The sequence below is a fragment of the Grammomys surdaster genome, unplaced genomic scaffold, assembly GCF_004785775.1.
Source record: "Grammomys surdaster isolate TR1022 unplaced genomic scaffold, NIH_TR_1.0 752, whole genome shotgun sequence".
NCBI lineage: Eukaryota > Metazoa > Chordata > Mammalia > Rodentia > Muridae > Grammomys > Grammomys surdaster.
In genome coordinates, this window is record NW_021605171.1 from 5620352 (window position 1) to 5639140 (window position 18789).

General features: G+C 35.1%; 1 protein-coding gene across 1 annotated transcript in view; it reads right to left on the minus strand.

Moving 5' to 3' along the window:
* The window catches only part of Mmrn1 (multimerin 1), a 44044-nt gene that overhangs the window by 17244 nt on the left and 8011 nt on the right, over nt 1–18789 (minus strand). The window contains exons 2-5 of the mRNA XM_028782460.1: nt 14951–15070; nt 12485–12561; nt 3024–3125; nt 1955–2128 (exon numbers count right to left, since the gene is read on the minus strand). Coding sequence (XP_028638293.1) covers nt 1955–2128; nt 3024–3125; nt 12485–12561; nt 14951–15070 — 473 coding nt within the window. The remainder of the gene's footprint in view (nt 1–1954; nt 2129–3023; nt 3126–12484; nt 12562–14950; nt 15071–18789) is intronic.

An 18789-nucleotide genomic window follows, 5' to 3' on the forward strand; every position in this document is an offset into this window, starting at 1 on the left:
AAGAAAGAAAGAAAGAAAGAAAGAAAGAAAGAAAGAAAGAAAGAAAGAAAACAAATTGAGAAAAGAAAGGGGATGGAGGTGAAGGAAAATGACCTGAATTATTCCAGACAATAAAAATAGAAAGTTAATATTTAAAAAGTTTAAAATAAAACCAAACCAGCCAAACAAACAAAAAATTGCTATCTCATACAGAAACAGCAGGAAAAATAAAACATATAAGCATAAAGTCTAGCTACAAAGAATTATACATAGAATAAATATTCATTAAAATTTACCAAAAATGTACAATGATGATATATGAGATTCAGGCAACAAAGGATTTTAAAAAGAAAGTTCTGTTCAGTGGGCCATCCCCACAAAAGTTATAGCTATCAGGCAGCCAGTTCACAAAGTTGGTGAATGGGCTCCATGGTATCACATTTTTAAAAGTATTTAGCATACATGAAGGCTAACATATAAAGTGTTGTAAAAGAGAAATTTTAGAAGAACAAAATGCCTTTCTTGAATGCCTTAATTACTCTGGTACAAAAAATCCTGTAAACACTATTCCTGGAAATATATTAAAAAGAATAGGGTTGCTAAGTATAGAAAAGCACAAAAGAATAAGAATATAAAACTCACGAAATGTCATTCACTAATCTATGGTAGCAAACTATCAAGAAAAACTAAATTTGAAAAGTTTGAATAGTGACAATAGAGAGAAATTATACAGAAAAAAAAAACCAGTTCTTTCTTTGTATTTGCTAACAAGCTAGAAGTATTGCCTAGCGTTTTGCCAGTTACATGTTTGACAAATATTTTTCGAATATACTTCTATATCCTATATAGATAACAAAATGATAACTTAAAATGTAAGGCAGTTGTAAGGCATTGCTTTATAGTATAAATATGTCTTGATAGTCTACAGAATAATTTAGTCATTTATTGTCAGTTGAAATTATTTTTAATTCTCACAGCTTCCAAAACTGGATAAGGTACAATAAAGTGAACATACCAGTGAGGGTTAGGTTTTTGAATTTGTAATTTCACATTAAACACCCACAGTGCTTTCAAAATTGATGAGAAAAAAAATAAATTGAATTATTGAATTAGCTAGGTACAAAAATTGCTGATGTATGTTTAATGTCTACTATCAAAAAAATGACATGATCTGGAGGTCAGAGTGTGATTGACAGACTAGGAACACCATGCATAGATAAGATCACTATGGATCTTCCTGAAGGTTATGAGGACAAGATGAAAATATATTTGTCTGTCTTTTCAGCTGTCTTTCTTTAGGATATCATTGGGAAAATCCCAGAGGAAATCTCAAAATCATAGCAGTGTTTGAAAAGACACAAAGCAGAGCATTAGCTTAAAAAAATGTGTTTTCTGATAACATTTTTTCATCTGCATTTCTACAACTCATTAGTAAAGAAACATTTAGCTGTTTCTGAATTTACAAAAACCATGTCACCATGCTTCATGTTAACCCCTCTGTAGCTCAGCTTTCTAAACTCCATGTGACTCTGTTTCATGTAATTTAAATATTATTCTGTTTGTTGCTATTGATACTTAGTCCATTAATGTTTTTAGATTATAATTGTTACATCCCCCTTTTGCGTATTCCTTTGTGCAACACCAGGGTGACCCTTTCTAACAACCTTGATAGACCTGTGGGCTCATTCTAACTATAGCTAAATATAAGTTATACAGCAACTAGGTACAGAATACCCATCAAATGAGTAACTAGGTACAAAATACCCATCAAATGAGTACTACAAAATATGTTTCAATGCACAATACTCAATTATTTTGAAATAACATATTTTCAATTACCTGATTAAGAATATCTGTTTCTTTACTATCTCATTTAAAGGAAAGATCATTTAAAGCAAATGACAGGAAACAATGTCAGTGAAGAGTATGCTTTATGTCTTAAGTGAATGCATTTTTAAATCTTGTTTACCTTTACCTTTTAGAAAAGATTGAAATTCCCTGCTGTTGTCTTCACTAACTTTCCCTTCTAGGGAGAGGTATGCATTCCTCATCTCGTCTGCCGCCAGAGAAACATTGTCAACCTTCTTCTGCAGAAGCATGAGCTTCCTCTCCTGCTGGCTCAGTTGCTCTGCCATTTTTTGAATCATGGCTGCATGTAGAAGAGAGAGAGTTGGGACCATTCAACATGCAGACTTAAAACCTGTTAAAACTTATGCTGTATAATGGAAACTTAAGTAGACTATACATGTGCTTATATATTTAAAAATACAGATTATAGATGAGTGGCAACGTGAACGATGCAGCAACTTCAGGGGACACATTTACAAAAATATTGCAATGTTATAATGTCTTTAATTTGTATAATTTGACCTTTTAAAAAATATCTTAGACATTCAGAATAAATAAAAAGTGTTGAGGGTCAGAAAGCCAAAGTAATGAGCTTGCAATCACCCAGCTAATGTTCATCGCTACTCTTAAACCATATTCAAGGGTCATTACCCTACTCTTTGTCACCACAAGCCTTCTTGAAGTTTTCTCCTTGCTCCTCCCAAAGGAGCTCCCCTACCACCATCCACCATCATCCGTCATCCATCATATCCATCATGAATTCTGATATATATGATGTGAAGTGATCTCTTTTTTGAAAATAATGTAATATGTCATCATGTTAAAAGCCATAAGCTAGACTCAGAAAAACAAAAATTATGTTTTCCATCATGTGGAAAATCTAGGTTTGCATATACTCACATATAGGATATATCACACATATATACACACATATATATCACATATATACTCACATATATATATATATATATATATATATATCAGAAGACATGACCATAGGAAAACTGTTCTGTTCTGTCTTTCTTTCTATCATATATATATATATATATATATATATATATATATATATGAACCCTGTGCAGTTTCCCCAAATAATTAGCAAAACAAAACAGAACCAAGAAGCATGTTAATCCATCACCACCGAAATGGTATGGGCAATCATAGGGTTGAAGGTGATAGAGATTACAGTCTACGACCTGGGTCACCACAGTCTTGCTTCTGCTGCAGGCCTGTTCCTTGGTCAACAGCTGTGTGACTTTCAGCCTGGTTACTGTATGCTAGTTGCCGCTGTTCTTTCACTAGACAGAAGCAGAGAGAATATCAAGTGTTAGCATTGGAAAGGCCTCCTGCTTTCCAGTCCTGAGTGATAATGGGGCTGACATTCATTTTCCTGTGTACTGAAGCGTGATGAACAGCAGACTGCTCTGCCCCATCTGCAGGACAGTGTAATGCCACAAGCACTCAGAAGTTAAAGCTCTAATTCAGTCTCAGAAAAAAAAAAAACTATTCAAAATTCATGTGGGTCAAAAATGGATGGAAGCCTTTGCAGCTACAGCCTGTGATACTGAGTGGACTTTACTATCCATTATGGTAAAAGCGACGACAGCCTTGTAAGTGACTGATTTGTCAATAATGCATTTCCCAACTGCTGACTGCTGGAAGGAGTAAAAGCTGTACATGCTTTCCTAAGCCCAAATCAGCGAGTTAATTAACAATGCCATGTGAATAGGCTGTTCCAAGATTTAAATACATGGCTTCTGATAAACTAATGGTCAAATTAAATAATTACAGGTATATCTTCAAGGCAATCAACCTGTAAAGACAATGATGTTCCATAAAAACAGAAATCTTTATATCTATATTTCAGAAGTTCTATTTCTAACAAATCTGATATTGTAAATGTTTATATAATAGTTTTCTGGGAAAACAATTTTTGAGAGACTCATTTAAAATACTGAAAGAATACATCTTTAATTTACAAGCTTTGAAAGAACAAATTTATTCAATGATGCCTACATGCAGACATGTGCAAATCTGCTGTCTAGCTGGATTTCTTTCTCTATGAAATTCTGGGACAATGAAACTTTACTCGTGGTGCATGTTAACGACCTCCCTCCAGATGCACATGTGGCCATGCTGACAATTCTTAAGTTTTCCTTTTCCGTAAAACATGTCCTCGGTTTGCTATTAATTTGGGTTTGTCTCCATTGTTACATTGAATTATGCAATGCTGTTCTTCAAGGGCTTGGGCTAAATAAATGAATTTCCATTTTGTACAGTTTGTTTTGATGCCTCCTCCCGCCATAACGGATGGGTTATTTAGAGGAAGAACGTGATGTAGAGCTTAGAGAGAAATGTAGTGGTTTGGGAATTAGGGTAAGGGAAAGATTAATCTCCTGTTACGCCCCAGCAATAAGGTTCTTATGGTCTAAATTCAAATTGATTCATGCAAAAGTATCTATGGAATAACTGCATAACTCTCCTGCCATGGCTTCTCTGTGTGTGGGATAATAAAACATGTTTCTGACAATTTCCATCTCTGCTCACTCAAGCACATAGCTAAAGAGCAAAGTAATCATTAGCAAATTTTAAGTCTCTGCAGGAACCATGACAACATTCCCTGGGAAATTTTGAGCCTGCAGCTTCAGAACCCCCGATGTAAAGAACTCTATGATGGGACACCAATCTCTCTTTGACCAAGCTGGTCACGTGATTCTAATGCAGGCTAAAGCTTGCGAACCACTGGAGGATCCACATCTTCTGCAAGCACACCTTACCATGCCCCCTGTTTCTCTGAGCAGCTACGATGCAGACCATAATCTGTAAATACTGATAGCAGGACGAACCAACCGGGTAACAGTGGCTTTCCACGTCCTTACTGCTTACTTTCTGCGGCTAGACCATAGCAAGAAAAAGCGATGGGTATTTAACAGGGAGTGAGGTATTTGGAGGTAAAGGGTGGTCAGGGTGGTCAGGGCCATGGCGGTGTGACACAGGCTAATTGTCATGCTAACTCTCTCATTCTCAGCATTTTATACATACCATGCATCCTTTGCTTAAGAGTATAGTTTGTTTGTTTCTTCAATTCGATTATAGATAGGAACCAGAAGTCGCTACTGTTTTGGAAACACTAAAATATTTCTGCATTTCCTGGTTCATTGGACAATTTGGCAACTGGACGCATTTGTATTTCAAAAATGTTAAGTGTTTTGGTGATTTTGATTCATGGCTCTGGTCACAATACACTAATTTAGAAATGAATTGAGATATTTTTCTAAATAAAATAAAATTTATTGATAAAAGACAAAAAAATTCTATTCTCACAGTAAAGCTGAAATACAAAAGTCAGTCATCACAAAGTTTAAATACGATCCCAGTTACGACCAGAACATGATTTATTACGAGTCTGAGGAGTAAAAATCACGTGTCCATCATTCCATAAAGACGTGGGCCATTACAGGAAGTAGCATCGGCAGGAAGTGCTCATGACCTCTCCTTTCCTTCATGAGCACATTATCATTCTCTCTGAAGCTCAGACAGTAGGGCAGAGCAAATGGGCTGCAGAACATGAAAGACGCTTTTGTTGTCTTCTCATTAGTCATATCTAGTGTGACTATGAGCTACTGATTCTTAACATTCCTCAGAAGAAAGCTCCCTTCCACTATAAAGCTAGGCTGCCAGTCTTTATTCCTACCTCGCTGTACACATACTCCACACTCCAGGTTCTAGACAGAGTAAACCAACGTGGTTTATCAATTGTCTAATATTGAAATATGATCCATGCCTTTCAGCAAGTACATAGTAAACTCTACAGTAATAAATAATTCATCTTAAAACTATAATATTATTTCAAGCTAATTGTGTATATGTGACATATAAAGGATATATTCTTCAGCATCTATGGTGAATGGAGTTCCTATCCTCAGGACCATCTGAAACTATTCCTATGTCACATACTATAATAATAATTCTAAGACAGAAATATCATGGAAAATAAATTCTATGATACTATTACTCTTTGTGGAATAAATATGCAATGGAATAAAAAAAAACTATGTTTAGGAAACTGAAGGTCAATTAAATAAATGTTTAAATATTATTACTGAAATTAATATTTTTATACATAACTTTTAAAACATTGACTAAAATGTAAAAGGCATGAACGTGATTGAATTTAATAGTTTTAACTCAGGAAACAGGAACAACATCTGTAATATTATTAATAATATAGTCACATATATGAGCACTCAAGAAAAATATTTTCTATGAATTTTGCTTGTGTGGTCAAGTGTAGTCAAGCTGGGTAGTATACAACTGTAATTCCAATGCTTGAGAAGATGAGGCAGGAGGATTGCTAAGAGTTACACACCTGTATAGGTTAAAGAGAAACTCTGTCACCTACAAAAAACATAAACAAACAAACAAACAAACAAAACCAAACAGAAACCCAAACAAACAAACAAGCAAAAAACCCATCACTGTTGGAAAACAAAGAAAAAAGAATATAATACATTTTCTAGACAAAGAGAACAATAGAGCAAGAGTATGAAAATCAGCCTGGAAACCCAGACAAAGCTTTAGATATAATCCTGCAGCTATCGCTCACCATATTCAGACATTTCAGACAGAGACAGGATGAATATAGTGTCAGCAAGCGGCTGAGCATGGTTGTGCTGGGATTCAAATATAAACATCGTATTTCCTATTAGGTGACAGTCTAAATACAGAAGAGGACCAGAAAGGCAGAGAGAGCTCCTGCTATAGATTCAAACACAAAACACCGCAAGAGTGTTCAGGCTTTAGTAGTAACCACTGGGACCAAGGTTAAGGAGGCATTTTATAAATTATTTTCATGTAAATAATTTTACATATATGTGATATGAAAACATCTATATTTGAAACAGATGCTATTTGAAACACATTTGAAATATTTACATATATGTTATTTGAGACCAAATATGATGTGATCAGTTTGCTGAGAAAATAAGGTCTTTTCTAGTAAATTAAATGCAAGTGACAAAACTATCAAATTGACAATGTGTTTTCATTGTTGTTGCCCCAACTTGAACCAAATGGTGCTTGCACAGCTCAAGAAGTAGCTGCATTTGCAATTGCTCTAGGAATTCTAATGATTTAGCTGTCAAGGAAGGGACAACATTTAAAAGTATACAGCTTTTATAGATTGCAAAACACTAATGTTATCACTTTTCTTTCAGTATAGCCCAGAGATCGAGAACATTGGTATTTATAGACATTACAAATATACACAGATCTTGTGTCACCAAAAGGCTCTGGATCTAAATGGGAGCTCTTCAGAGAAAGTCATAGCAGTTTCTTATACTTAATCATTTCTCTGAATGTGACATTTTCCTGGTGTCATCCGTGGCCAAAGAAAAAGCATGCAGTAACCAGGAGGCATCCAAAAGTCACTAGGGATTATTAGAGTGTGAGTGGCTTATGTTGATGAATCCTGTGACTTGACATCAGGTTCTATATTTATTATGGCTAATATGTGTGTTAATGTAAGAAAATAAATAATTCATTCTTACTATAGTTTATATATTAATATTACTAAAATAGCGGGAAACTGGTTGAACAATACTCTTGTCCCTCCCCATAGTTCTTGGGCTCAGTTTCAATATTTGCTAAAGCTTTTGTTTAGATAGTTAAGGTGTGTTTCAATCACTATTACTTCATGAGAACAAAATCAAACCTGCTTATTTTACTTGCTATAAAGCATGCCATGCCATATGCTTTAATATGGAAGTTACACCATTACACTTCACTTAGCATCTTGCTAGGACTGGGAGTCTTATCTCTGATACAGATACACATAAGTGATACTCGCACTCTGTCTCGGTTATTGTCCTATCATAGAGAGACACCACGAACAAGGCAACTCTTATCGAAGAGAGTATTTAATTGGGGGCTTCCTTATAGTTTCAGAGGTTAGTCTATCATTAACTTGGATAGTTTTTTCTATATTACCTAGTTTAAACCAACTCTAAACATTCAGGAAGTTAGAAGCCCAGCTATGAGGTCAACTGAAAAACAGAAAGGAAGATAACACTGAACACCAAAGCCTAATTTTCTATTGACCTTAGAGTAAACACAGCCATAAAATATCATTCATGAATCCTGGAAAGAAGAATTTTGTGTTATAAACAGAGAAACACATGGTGATGGGCCAGAGAACTTAGAAGTATTAAAGCAGGACCTGGGAAACATGAAGACAACCACTTTTGATCTAATGACAAGTGCAAGAGGAAAGAAATCTGGTTGAGTCAGAGAGATGGCTCCACCTACAGGCACTTGCCCCAAGCCTGACTACAAGGCATCTTACCTCAAATCTCAGAACAAGGAAAAATGCATCGAAATATCAAGCAAAATCCCTTAGTTTCTTAACACATTCTGCTCTTTTAGGATTAAGACCTAGATGACAGAGAATTGAATATTCACATTTTGGTGAAGTTTTAAAAAAAACTAATCTGAACAAAAAATACAATAGAGTGATACATTTCAAATGTTCTTATGCATGTAAACTAGGTGAAAACATTGCCAAAAATTGCCTCCAAACTGAAGGCAGTTTAACACCACACGAGGATCCTTACAATTGTCACATGAAACTCTCTGCTCCGGAATTTGTTCCCTGCCAAGGTTGTTAAAAACTTGAAATGCCTGTTTTACAAATTCAAGAGTTCATGTTATCTTTCCCTGGGTGTTTGTCAACTCAAGTTCAATACTTCCATTCATACCAATTTATAGTCTAGGATTTTGACCAGCAGCTGCAGAGGGCTGATAGCATCTCTGACAGACAGTCTGTTACTTCCCTGTGATGAGGAGCCTGGTTGATCGAATTTTTTTTAATTTTTTGTTTGTTTGTTTAGAAATCTTTCTGTCTCTCCAGGTGTATTCTCTTCCACAAAGATTGCTGAGAGTTTCCTGGTAATCTGTCTCCCCTTTTCCATAAACACAGAGTTTTTGATTTCGTGAAGTGTAGATTTCTAGGTCTCTTTCCCTTGTCCTCTTTACATGACAGACGCAGCTACAGGAAAGGATTAACTTAAGCCAATAAACTGTAAAGACAGTGTGTACTTGTGTTTAAAAGGCAGCCTGGGATTTTAATTGTGCTCCTTTGGTCTTATGTTTCTCCCTGAGATGCAAACTCTGACATTAGTGATCAAGGACTCAGAGGCAAGGTCAGCAGGTGTCCAGAGCAACAGCTTTCTTATTAGGTGTTTTTTCCTCTTTAATTAGGCAGGTTTTATTTGCATTTTTAAAGATACTTTTCTTATGCCCTTTGAGCCATATGGCGGAAGTCATTAGTGGTAACTCGGTAACGAGGGTGCTCCCTCTTTCCTGCTTATTGCCAGAAACATTTCCTCCACAAGACAGACTTCTAGCTGGTTGTGTAGCATCGGGTAAAAAAGCAGGGTGGCTGCTCAGTGTGCTCATGAAGATGCATTAAGTTAGTGAAATAGGCAGTGTGGCATTCAGAGACTCTGAGAATTTATATCCTTTAGCCAAAAGCTACACCATGTTATGGAGCAAGATGCTCATTGGACAGTACTGAAAAGAACCAGTTTTGTGAAAATATAGGAAACACGTAATTTTTCTCTTTCACATAGGATAAATTTCAGCATGATGAGTTTGGAACCCATTTTAAAATAGTCTCACCACAAAAACTATGTATTTAAAACATAAGTTCAAGCAGTTGTTTTATAACTGGTTGAATATTCTCACATTTGAAAAATAAAATATTTGTTATGTACTTATAATGTACAATAAGAGGCTAGTTGATTTTATATCTGCACATATCTTTTCTGTATTCATATCTGTGATAGATATTTTTAAGTGTAACTTTATAGATTTTTTTTTCTGTTTCCAGAAAACCTGTGTAGGCTCTAACATTTAACAGACTTGCAAAAGGACCGTCTCTAATCCAACAGCAACTGAACATAAATTACTTTCTTTTGTTATATAAGAGCAAATCATAATTTCCTTCTCCCACATCAGAATATTTTGGAGACATCTACTGGAGAAGTACGTAATTGCAAATTTTATCTCATAGGCTTAAGTAGTATGTTACTATTGACATTTAAGAAAATGTCTCAGGCTGGAGAGATGGCTCAGAGGTTAAGAGCACTCACTGACTGATCTTCCAGAGGTTCTGAGTTCAATTCCCAGCAACCACATGGTGGCTCACAACCATCTGTAATGGAGCTCCGATGCCCTCTTCTGGTGTGTCTGAAGACAGCACCAGTGTACCACATACATAAAATAAATAAATCTTTTAAAAAATTGTCTGTACTATGATTTATGCAAATTAAAATATTCTTCCTAAAGGGAAAAATAAAAGAAGATTTGTGATCATGACCATAAGCCATACCTAAGTGAAAACTAATTCTTTGATGTTGGATCTATTCTTTCTTTCCTTTCTCTCTGTCTCTCTGTCTCTCTGTCTCTTTCTTTTTGTCTCTGTCTCTGTCTTTCTCTGTTTCTCTGTCTTCTCAGTTTCTCTGTCTCTGTCCTGTCTTTCTCCAAAACTTTCAGTCCCATAATTAAAAACAAACAAAACTCCCCAACAACAACAAACCGACCAACAAACAAAAATCTCAAAACCCCACCACCACCATCAAAGAATTCCTTTTGATACATCCCCATAAGAAGGGGATTGCAGTATAGAGCAAATATTCAAATTAAAACTTTGTTTCATTTTTTTTTAATTTTTTTTGTTTTTTTTGTTTTAATATTTACTATCCTGGAATTCTGTGACTTCTTTTCCATCTACATGCATCCAGTCTGCCATAGTGATTAAGAATCGATTAGCAGGTACACGAGCCTGAAGGTGGGCACACACAGCTCTCCGCAGTTGAGCCTACGACATACTTTGACACATTGCTTTGCTCCCTGCCACCTGCAGTCAGCCATTCTGTGCAATGGCATGTGTAATGGCAGCCGACATTTCTGAAAAGACACTTTGCAAGCCAATATTTTAATTGTTAAGAAATAATCATAGGATAAATAGTATCAAAGTATCTTTCATGTAAGAAGAGAAAAATCTTAAACACAATTCTTACTATTATTGTCAAGGTTTTTTAAATAACATAAAAAAAATGTGGGTAAGGAGCAAACGCACCATAACACTTGAATACATTTTCACACTACATAAAACTGAGTTCTTTGAAAGCAATACAATATTTGGATGTGGAGAGTTTATGGGGCTGCTTGGCAGGAATCTGACATTGGCCAAGGACAAGGAAATGGGCTTTAGGCAGGAATCTGACATTGGCCAAGGACAAGGAAATGGGCTCCTTGGCAGGAATCAGACATTGGGCCATGACAAGGAAGTAAGTTCAGTCAGGAATCTAAGTCTTAGGCTAGAACAAAGAAGTAGGCCTCAGGCATGAATATGACTGTGGGCTAGGACAGGGAAGTAGGCTCAGATATTTTTGTCATCCTGCTGAGCCCTTAGAAACAGCAGTCATGAGAGTGATCACCTGGGTGATCACAGGACTTTCTATATTGCCTTGTTTGTTCCCTGACTATTTGTATCTATTGTATTGTTGGTTCCTCAATCTAGAGCTGACCTAAATACTTGCACGTAATTAAAAGGGTTTAAAAGAAAAGTGGGAATAAACAAACCTGCCTTCAGCCTCAGAACTGGCTGGGGTCATGCTGGGATTTTATCTAATCGTCTCTTTTCTTTTAATCCTCACTCCTGTGCTAGAAAACCTGTTGACTGATCAGTTGGATCTTTTTCAATTATTTTGTATCACTTCATTTTCAAATATTTTTAGTATGGAATATGTTTTCTGTAAAAGGTAAAGCATCCACGTTACCATCTGAAAATGTGTTGGATTTTTATGTTATCTGTGAAATTTAAACCAGACCCAGAGAAAACAGTAGTGTGGCAAGCTTGCTCAGAGAGCCTTACTGCATGGGTTGGCCAGCCATGAATAATATCCCTGACTGAACTGCATGATTCTTAGCGCTTCCTTATCTGATTTTCTGTTTCTTAATGTGACTCATAATGGTTTCTCCACAGTTACATTAATTTTTAATCACAACCTCCTACACTATTGATTGAATTCCCCAGCACTGCTAATGCCCTTTCTTGTAATATTCATTCACTTAAAATATGAATGCAGATGTCACATCTTATTTTTCAAAGAAAATCTTTTTAAAGCCAAAGCAAAATAATAGTCACATATTTGTCAGGTTACAGCAGGTTACTGTGTGTTTGATCAGCCTTCCAGCAGAAAACTCTTAAAAAATCAGCTTAAAAAAATGCTTCTTTCATTCATAGCCCCATTACATCAAATAGTTGAACTGGAATAAAATCAGAGACTTGTATAATTATTTTGTATGGGTTACTTCTAGTCATATTTATTTAAAATTGAAAATTAGAATTTGTAATAGTCTCAAGAAGGAGTGTCTTTGATAAGAATAAATAATGCAGAGAGATCTTCTTATTCATTTGCTAAAACTAACACGAAGAACAAGGAAGGGGCAGGTTTTGAGACTGTGGGTGATTGTTACTCAGGAAGCTCTAAAACAGTAATACGCCTAAAGTCTGGCTTCACACTAATTTTCCTCAGTTCAAAATAGTTAGTTTCTCAGAATCTGTTATTATGATGTTATTATTGGCATATACCTTTGAGCTGACAGTTGTGTCCTATGTATCCAGGACAGCATCTCCATTCTAATGAGGTGACAATCTTATGCTGAGTTCTAGAGAAGAAAATAATTGATACAAAATTATTTGCTTCATATTAAATAGAATTAGGACTTATAAAGTACTTAGAATAATTCCTAAAATCCAGTAACCATCTAATCTTTGTACTAATATAAAACCATAAATCTATCACCAGTATTATATTCAAAACATCTAAAAGGATTTTTGAATATGCAACAAAAGCATGAGTGGTTTCACTACTGGTATTTTAAATTACTATCTGTCATGACATTCTAAAGTTTTTCTGTGCATAATGTTTTCTAGCTAGATCAAGGTTAGAACTTACTTTAATTTCAGCTTTAAAACATAATATTATAATATTTTTATCTATTTCAATTCCCATTACTTCCTAAATGATTATAGTTGAAAAAATCTGTATTTCCTTTATGTTTTAGTTTTCCAAGATTCAAAATTGTACTAGTCTGCTTTTTCTCTGATATTACATTTGCGGGGGGGGGGGGAAGGGAGGGGACATAGTGGGAAGAGAGAAGAGGGGGAGATATTGAATGTGAGAAAACACTTATAAACTGAAATCACAGAATGGAAGTGAATAAATTACAAGATTTAAATAAAACAATAGCACTCAATTATAGGCCTTGTATGTATGGGAATCTAAGATATAAGTATAATATATTGCTGTTAACCATAGCACTCCACTGTGCAGGTGGTATTTACCAAATAGGTGTATGATTCAGGTAGACATAATCCTACTTAATCAACACATTCCTTCTATAATAAAGATAGTATTAATGTGGTGTACTGAGGAACACAAATAATAGATAAAATAATTTGTTCAAATGTCCATATCTAAAATTACTGGAACTACACTGGAACTAGGCTTATATGTGTGATAAATATGCTGCAGAATTTTGTCACAATCAACTGTTGTGACCTGCTCAAGAGTTGTATGGGAAGGAATGGCATTGCTTGGTTTTCAGTTTCTTCTGTAGCATGACAGATATGTCAGCATGTTGGAGGTTGTTCCTCAATAGCAGAGTAAAGTACAAGATCCTTTCCAGCCCTAAATGCATGCTAAACCAGTCAGTTACATCTACTCCAATAAGTCGTACCCAGTGAATAGTTCTGTTGGAGAAAACATCATTACTAACTCCACTGCTCAAGCTAAGTAAGAAAGGAAGATAGAGTTTATTTAGTTTGTTGGGTTGACTCTAGAATTTAGAACTTGGCTGAATCATGCTTGAGGGTTAGTGCTCTGGCTCTGGAAAACTGAATGTCTATTGCATGCAATGTTGATATAATAAAAGAAAAACAGACAACTATTATATAAATACTGAAATCATGAATGAATGGAAAGACCCAGTGAGATGGACACAGAAGACCAGAAAGGAATGAGTAGCTGGGTTTAGAAAAGAGTAATGAACAGGAGAGGAACTCACCTTGAACCAATAAGATGAGCAATACAATAAGGGTTACTGTGGTAATATTTTCATTACCAAAGATTTAACAGTATGTTCTTTGTGCCTTTCTTGTCAGGAAAATTGTCACAAAGGGAAAAACAGCTGGAAGCAGGGCCACACAGCTTAGCACTCAAAATCCCTAAGACATACTCAGTACTCTGGACCATGAATCCCAGTCCTCAAGAGACTCAGAAACACCTGGATATATGTGTCCTTACTATGCATTATTCCAGACTGCTGATGCATCAGACTCATTCCCTGAGTTATTTGTATGATAATTCATGTATCATCAGTCTCAGGGCTTGAATAGCGGTGCTAGTTTTATTGTAGATTCTTTATGAACATCTCTAGTCAGGCTACAGTCACTATATGGACTCAGAGAATTTATCAAGAGCTCAGCCTTACATTTTATGACAAATATATATATAATTTCTCTCTATATAATTGTATATATAATGTATAGATAAAACAATATATAATGTGTTCAAATATGTAATGAACAACATGCTCACTAAGACAGAGCTGCTTTCTCATTCACAGTCACAGCTAATGGTCATCTATATTTTAAATACAAACCAAGTTCTATATGGATTTCTTTCTTACCTAGAACAAAAGAAAATTACTACTAAATCTTTTAAAGTATGTGTGTATTTCATGAGGATCTCAGCTCAGGGTTGTTGACTAGGTTACACAACTGTTATAAGAGTGACTACAGAATGGAGGATTCCATAACAGAAGGTTAACATGCCTTAAATACGGGGATGCTAGGCAGTAAGCTAAGTATATGACTGTAAAACTCACATGATTCTCAAAGCAAATATATACAACAGAAATCTTTTTATTAGTAGCGATCACATCTTGTTTATTAAAGCTCATAAATTTAATCTAAGGACCAGTCATGCAGTGTCTGGGATTATGTATTTCCTGTTTACATGCACAGTATCTGTTTTCAGAAAACATTACATACCTTTGGGAACTAAGTCCACTAGACCAGCCACAGCATCTTCTCCCATTTGGTACATAAGAACCATTAGTGTCCAGTATCACTATCGGCATTAGCTTGGTATGTACACGAGCACACCAATTCCTGAGGGAGCAATCATTGTTGGTAGGAAAAAACTCATTGTTAGTACTATATTTGTCAAAATCATTTTCTTAGACTTTTACTTTGATATATCAATAAGATGCTTTAAAAATATTTATTGACCAATATTTAATATTTATACAGAAAAGAAAATGCATATTTAATGCTGTATCCAAAGAGATTTTAAGAACTACTACATGATGAAAATAATCAGAACTAAATTAAGGCTTGCATTTTATTATTACAAGACAAAAATCTAAGCCTGCTCTTATATCTAATTTAAGTGTTTATACTGAGAACAAAGAGAAAGATCTAGTTCTATTACTTTGTGTAATAAGATCAAGCTAACAAATTGAATCATGTGTAGAAAGACAGAAATATGTAATAAATGATGAAAGTATAAATAAAAAGATAAAAGTAGATTATTTTCCAATGATGTGGTTGTAAATAAGAGACAAAATATTATAGCTAAAAATTAGGAATCAAGCAATATAACTAAGTTCATCATAAATTTTTATAATATATGGCAAAATAATTTAATATTCCACTAAGTAGAAAACACACTTCTATGTACCATCAGAAAATTTAACTTGATCCTATTTGAAATAGCAAACAATAAGAAAAATGTGCTTTGAAATAAACTTACAGAAGCAGTCTAAGATTCCACACAAAGGAACATCAATTGGTGATATGAATCCATGAAGATGCCCAATGCAAGCATGTCATAATTCTCTCTAATAGCAGACACTTTACAAAGTAAAACATAACCTTTCTATGAAGTCTTAAGCCAGATCAGTCAGCCTATAAGGTAACTGCATAGTTTTGTCTCTGACACAGAAGAGTCTCAGATGATACGTATATATTTATAAAATATGTATTTTACGGTATATGTGTATCTATAAAAACCATGTTTCTAGATATTGTTTAGTGGACTATACCACTTCGTGCTGCTTTGCATGTGACATGAGCCCAATGTATATAGCCTGGTATTTTGCTGGGAGAAGTTTTCAAATTGCAGCTTAGAAGAGTGTGTCTGCAAAGGTAGAACACTTTTAAAATGAAATAAAAATTAGATTTTTGTTAAGAAATAGTTAGATATGTGTGGAGAATTCATACAATGAGGGAGATGGCAGAAATGTCACAATGAAAGTCAACAGAAGGTTCTCCAGAGCCTGACAACAGAGCCTGTATACGAGAATAACAGCATTTAGTGTTGAACACAAAGTCAAATGAATAAAACCAGAATAACACTTAAAAAATAGGGATTATACATGCAGCAAAACTCCAGTAAGTTGACAAAGTTAGATGAATCAGAGATGCCATGGGTGGAATTAAAAGCAGTAATTAAAACGGATAAATATTTAATTATAAAGCAACACAGCCCATGCAGTCAGTCTCAAATAGAGTGAGTACCACCAGAATTGTGGGCATTAACAATGCGAGTCCAATGAACTAGATGAGATGTAAGAACATGCGATACAGAGCAGAAGATTTAAAGACCAGAAATGCAAATGTAAACTCTTTATATGATTACATAACCTGAGTTCTTAAAGAGAGTGACAGGGAGAAAGATGAGGGTAGAATAAACATTTAATGAAACAAAAGAAAATCTCGAAGTTTAATTCTTTTCAAAGAATGTCTAAGATGCTCACAGAATTCCTAGAGGGCAAATCCACACTCAAGCCTGACTTAAGCACATCTCATCAAATTCCAGAAATAAATGCATAGAAATAAAAATAATAACACTAGTTTGCTTATTCTTTGTTCTAGCTGTTGTCCATGTAAAGCTCCCATACAAAGTGGAAAAAATATAAATATAGATGCTAATATGTAAGGTTACTTATTATACAAAGATTTTTTTAAAAAAAAGGATGAAGAAAAGCAAACAACAAAAGAGTAAAAAGGACTTATTTAAAATCAAGAAGAGTACAGTAAAGGATTTTAAAAAGAATTAACTATACTTATGAAAATCCCATGATGATCCTAAAACTTCAAATGACCAATTTAAAAGAAAGGCAATACAATTTTCATATGAGTATTTGTATGACAGAGAGATAGAGCGGTACCATCAAAACAGTGCCATCACATCTATATTCTTGGGAGTTCAAAATGAAACATGCCTTCTCTGTGATATGAAACCGAAGCATCACTTGCAAAGAACTTTTAAAATTCTAAATAAAGAGACAAACACCTGCCCAAAACAGTGAACTTGCCAGTTAGCAGCAGACATCTCTGATCCAATGGAGATACAGAGAGCTTCACAGCAAAAGCGCTCCTTGCCTGACTTATAATCAGGTTTATGCTACTGTAAAAATAAACTCATTAAATTTCATTTCATACTGATTAAATTTCATTTCATTAAAAAATATAATTTTAAACCAAGTTATTCAAAAATAGAGACTTAAAATATAAAATCAATTATGCATAAATGATGACCAACAGTTCATTAGACAAACTAGAAGCCCTTTGCATCTTCCCTGACTGCACTCTCACTGACTGCAGTGTTGGAGAGGCCAACTTTGAAGTTTTCACACTCTAGGCCAGAGTCTTTCACCATGGCATGACATTCTATTCCTAGGCTCTAAGGGCAGTGACTCTGCTGCTGGCCAGCAACAGGTACTGAGAAAGTCTAATGTTGATTCTTTATACTTTCCAAGTGAGTAGGTAAAAGTGTTCCTCAAGGGGAAAGAAGATATTTTTGGTCAGGAGCAAAGTTTAGCTTGCTGAATCCGAAAAATATGGAGTGAGACAGGGATTCTATTTCAACTTAAAAACTAACCCTCTTGTGCATACTAAAATGCAGTTGGAATAGTATACCTTGCTTTCTACATTACATTTGGAAAACTCAGTCATTAAAAGAGCCAGTAAAAGACTAGCTTTAGAAAAACTTCCACTAAGTGATGAATCAGGTCGCAAACATGTCTGTTTATCTTGTGAGCAGAGTGTACACAGCAATGAGGGCACCCCTGACAATGTCCACACAGAAACACGGCTGTAAGAAATAATGACAACAGTCTCAGAAGTACCAAGTTAAGGTATGCAAGCCCTTGGAATTCAAATGAAGGCCATCCTGATAATGCAGTTTTTAGAGTTAGACTTCCTTATTCAGTCATTTGGCTTGAATTGACAGTGTAGTAGGGAAGCACCTCGCCCTGGAGATGCTTGTAGTAATGTGAACCAGAGAATCCCTAACCGAAACCAAGCTGGGACTTGGGATGGGGGACTTCATCGATTGAATAACCTTTTCTTCCTGGAATTCCATTATTGAGATACATTTGGAAATCAATGTGTCTTCTAGTTACGACTGCGAAGCTGTATTGATGAAATCTCAAAAGAAATCTTAAGACACAAATATGACAAGACCAGTTCACGTGGCAACATGAATAGAGGAATCTCATGGGGGATGAATAGCTACAGGCAATTAACAACTGCTGAGAGGGGGTGAATCAGTCTTCTCCAGGGAGGATCTTAATTGGATTTTAACTACCAAGTGGTCAGGTCTAAAAACTTACACATATAAGCAACACTAAACAATGTGTGTGTGTGTTTGTGTTTATAAATATATATCTAACAATAATAATTATAGAAAAAGAGCCTAGTAATTTGAGAGCAAATTGTAGGTTATAGTACTAGAGATGTTGGAGGGAGGGAATGAAAGGGGAATAATATAATAGCTACATTTTAATTAAAAATAAAATGAATTTATAAAACCCAGACACAAT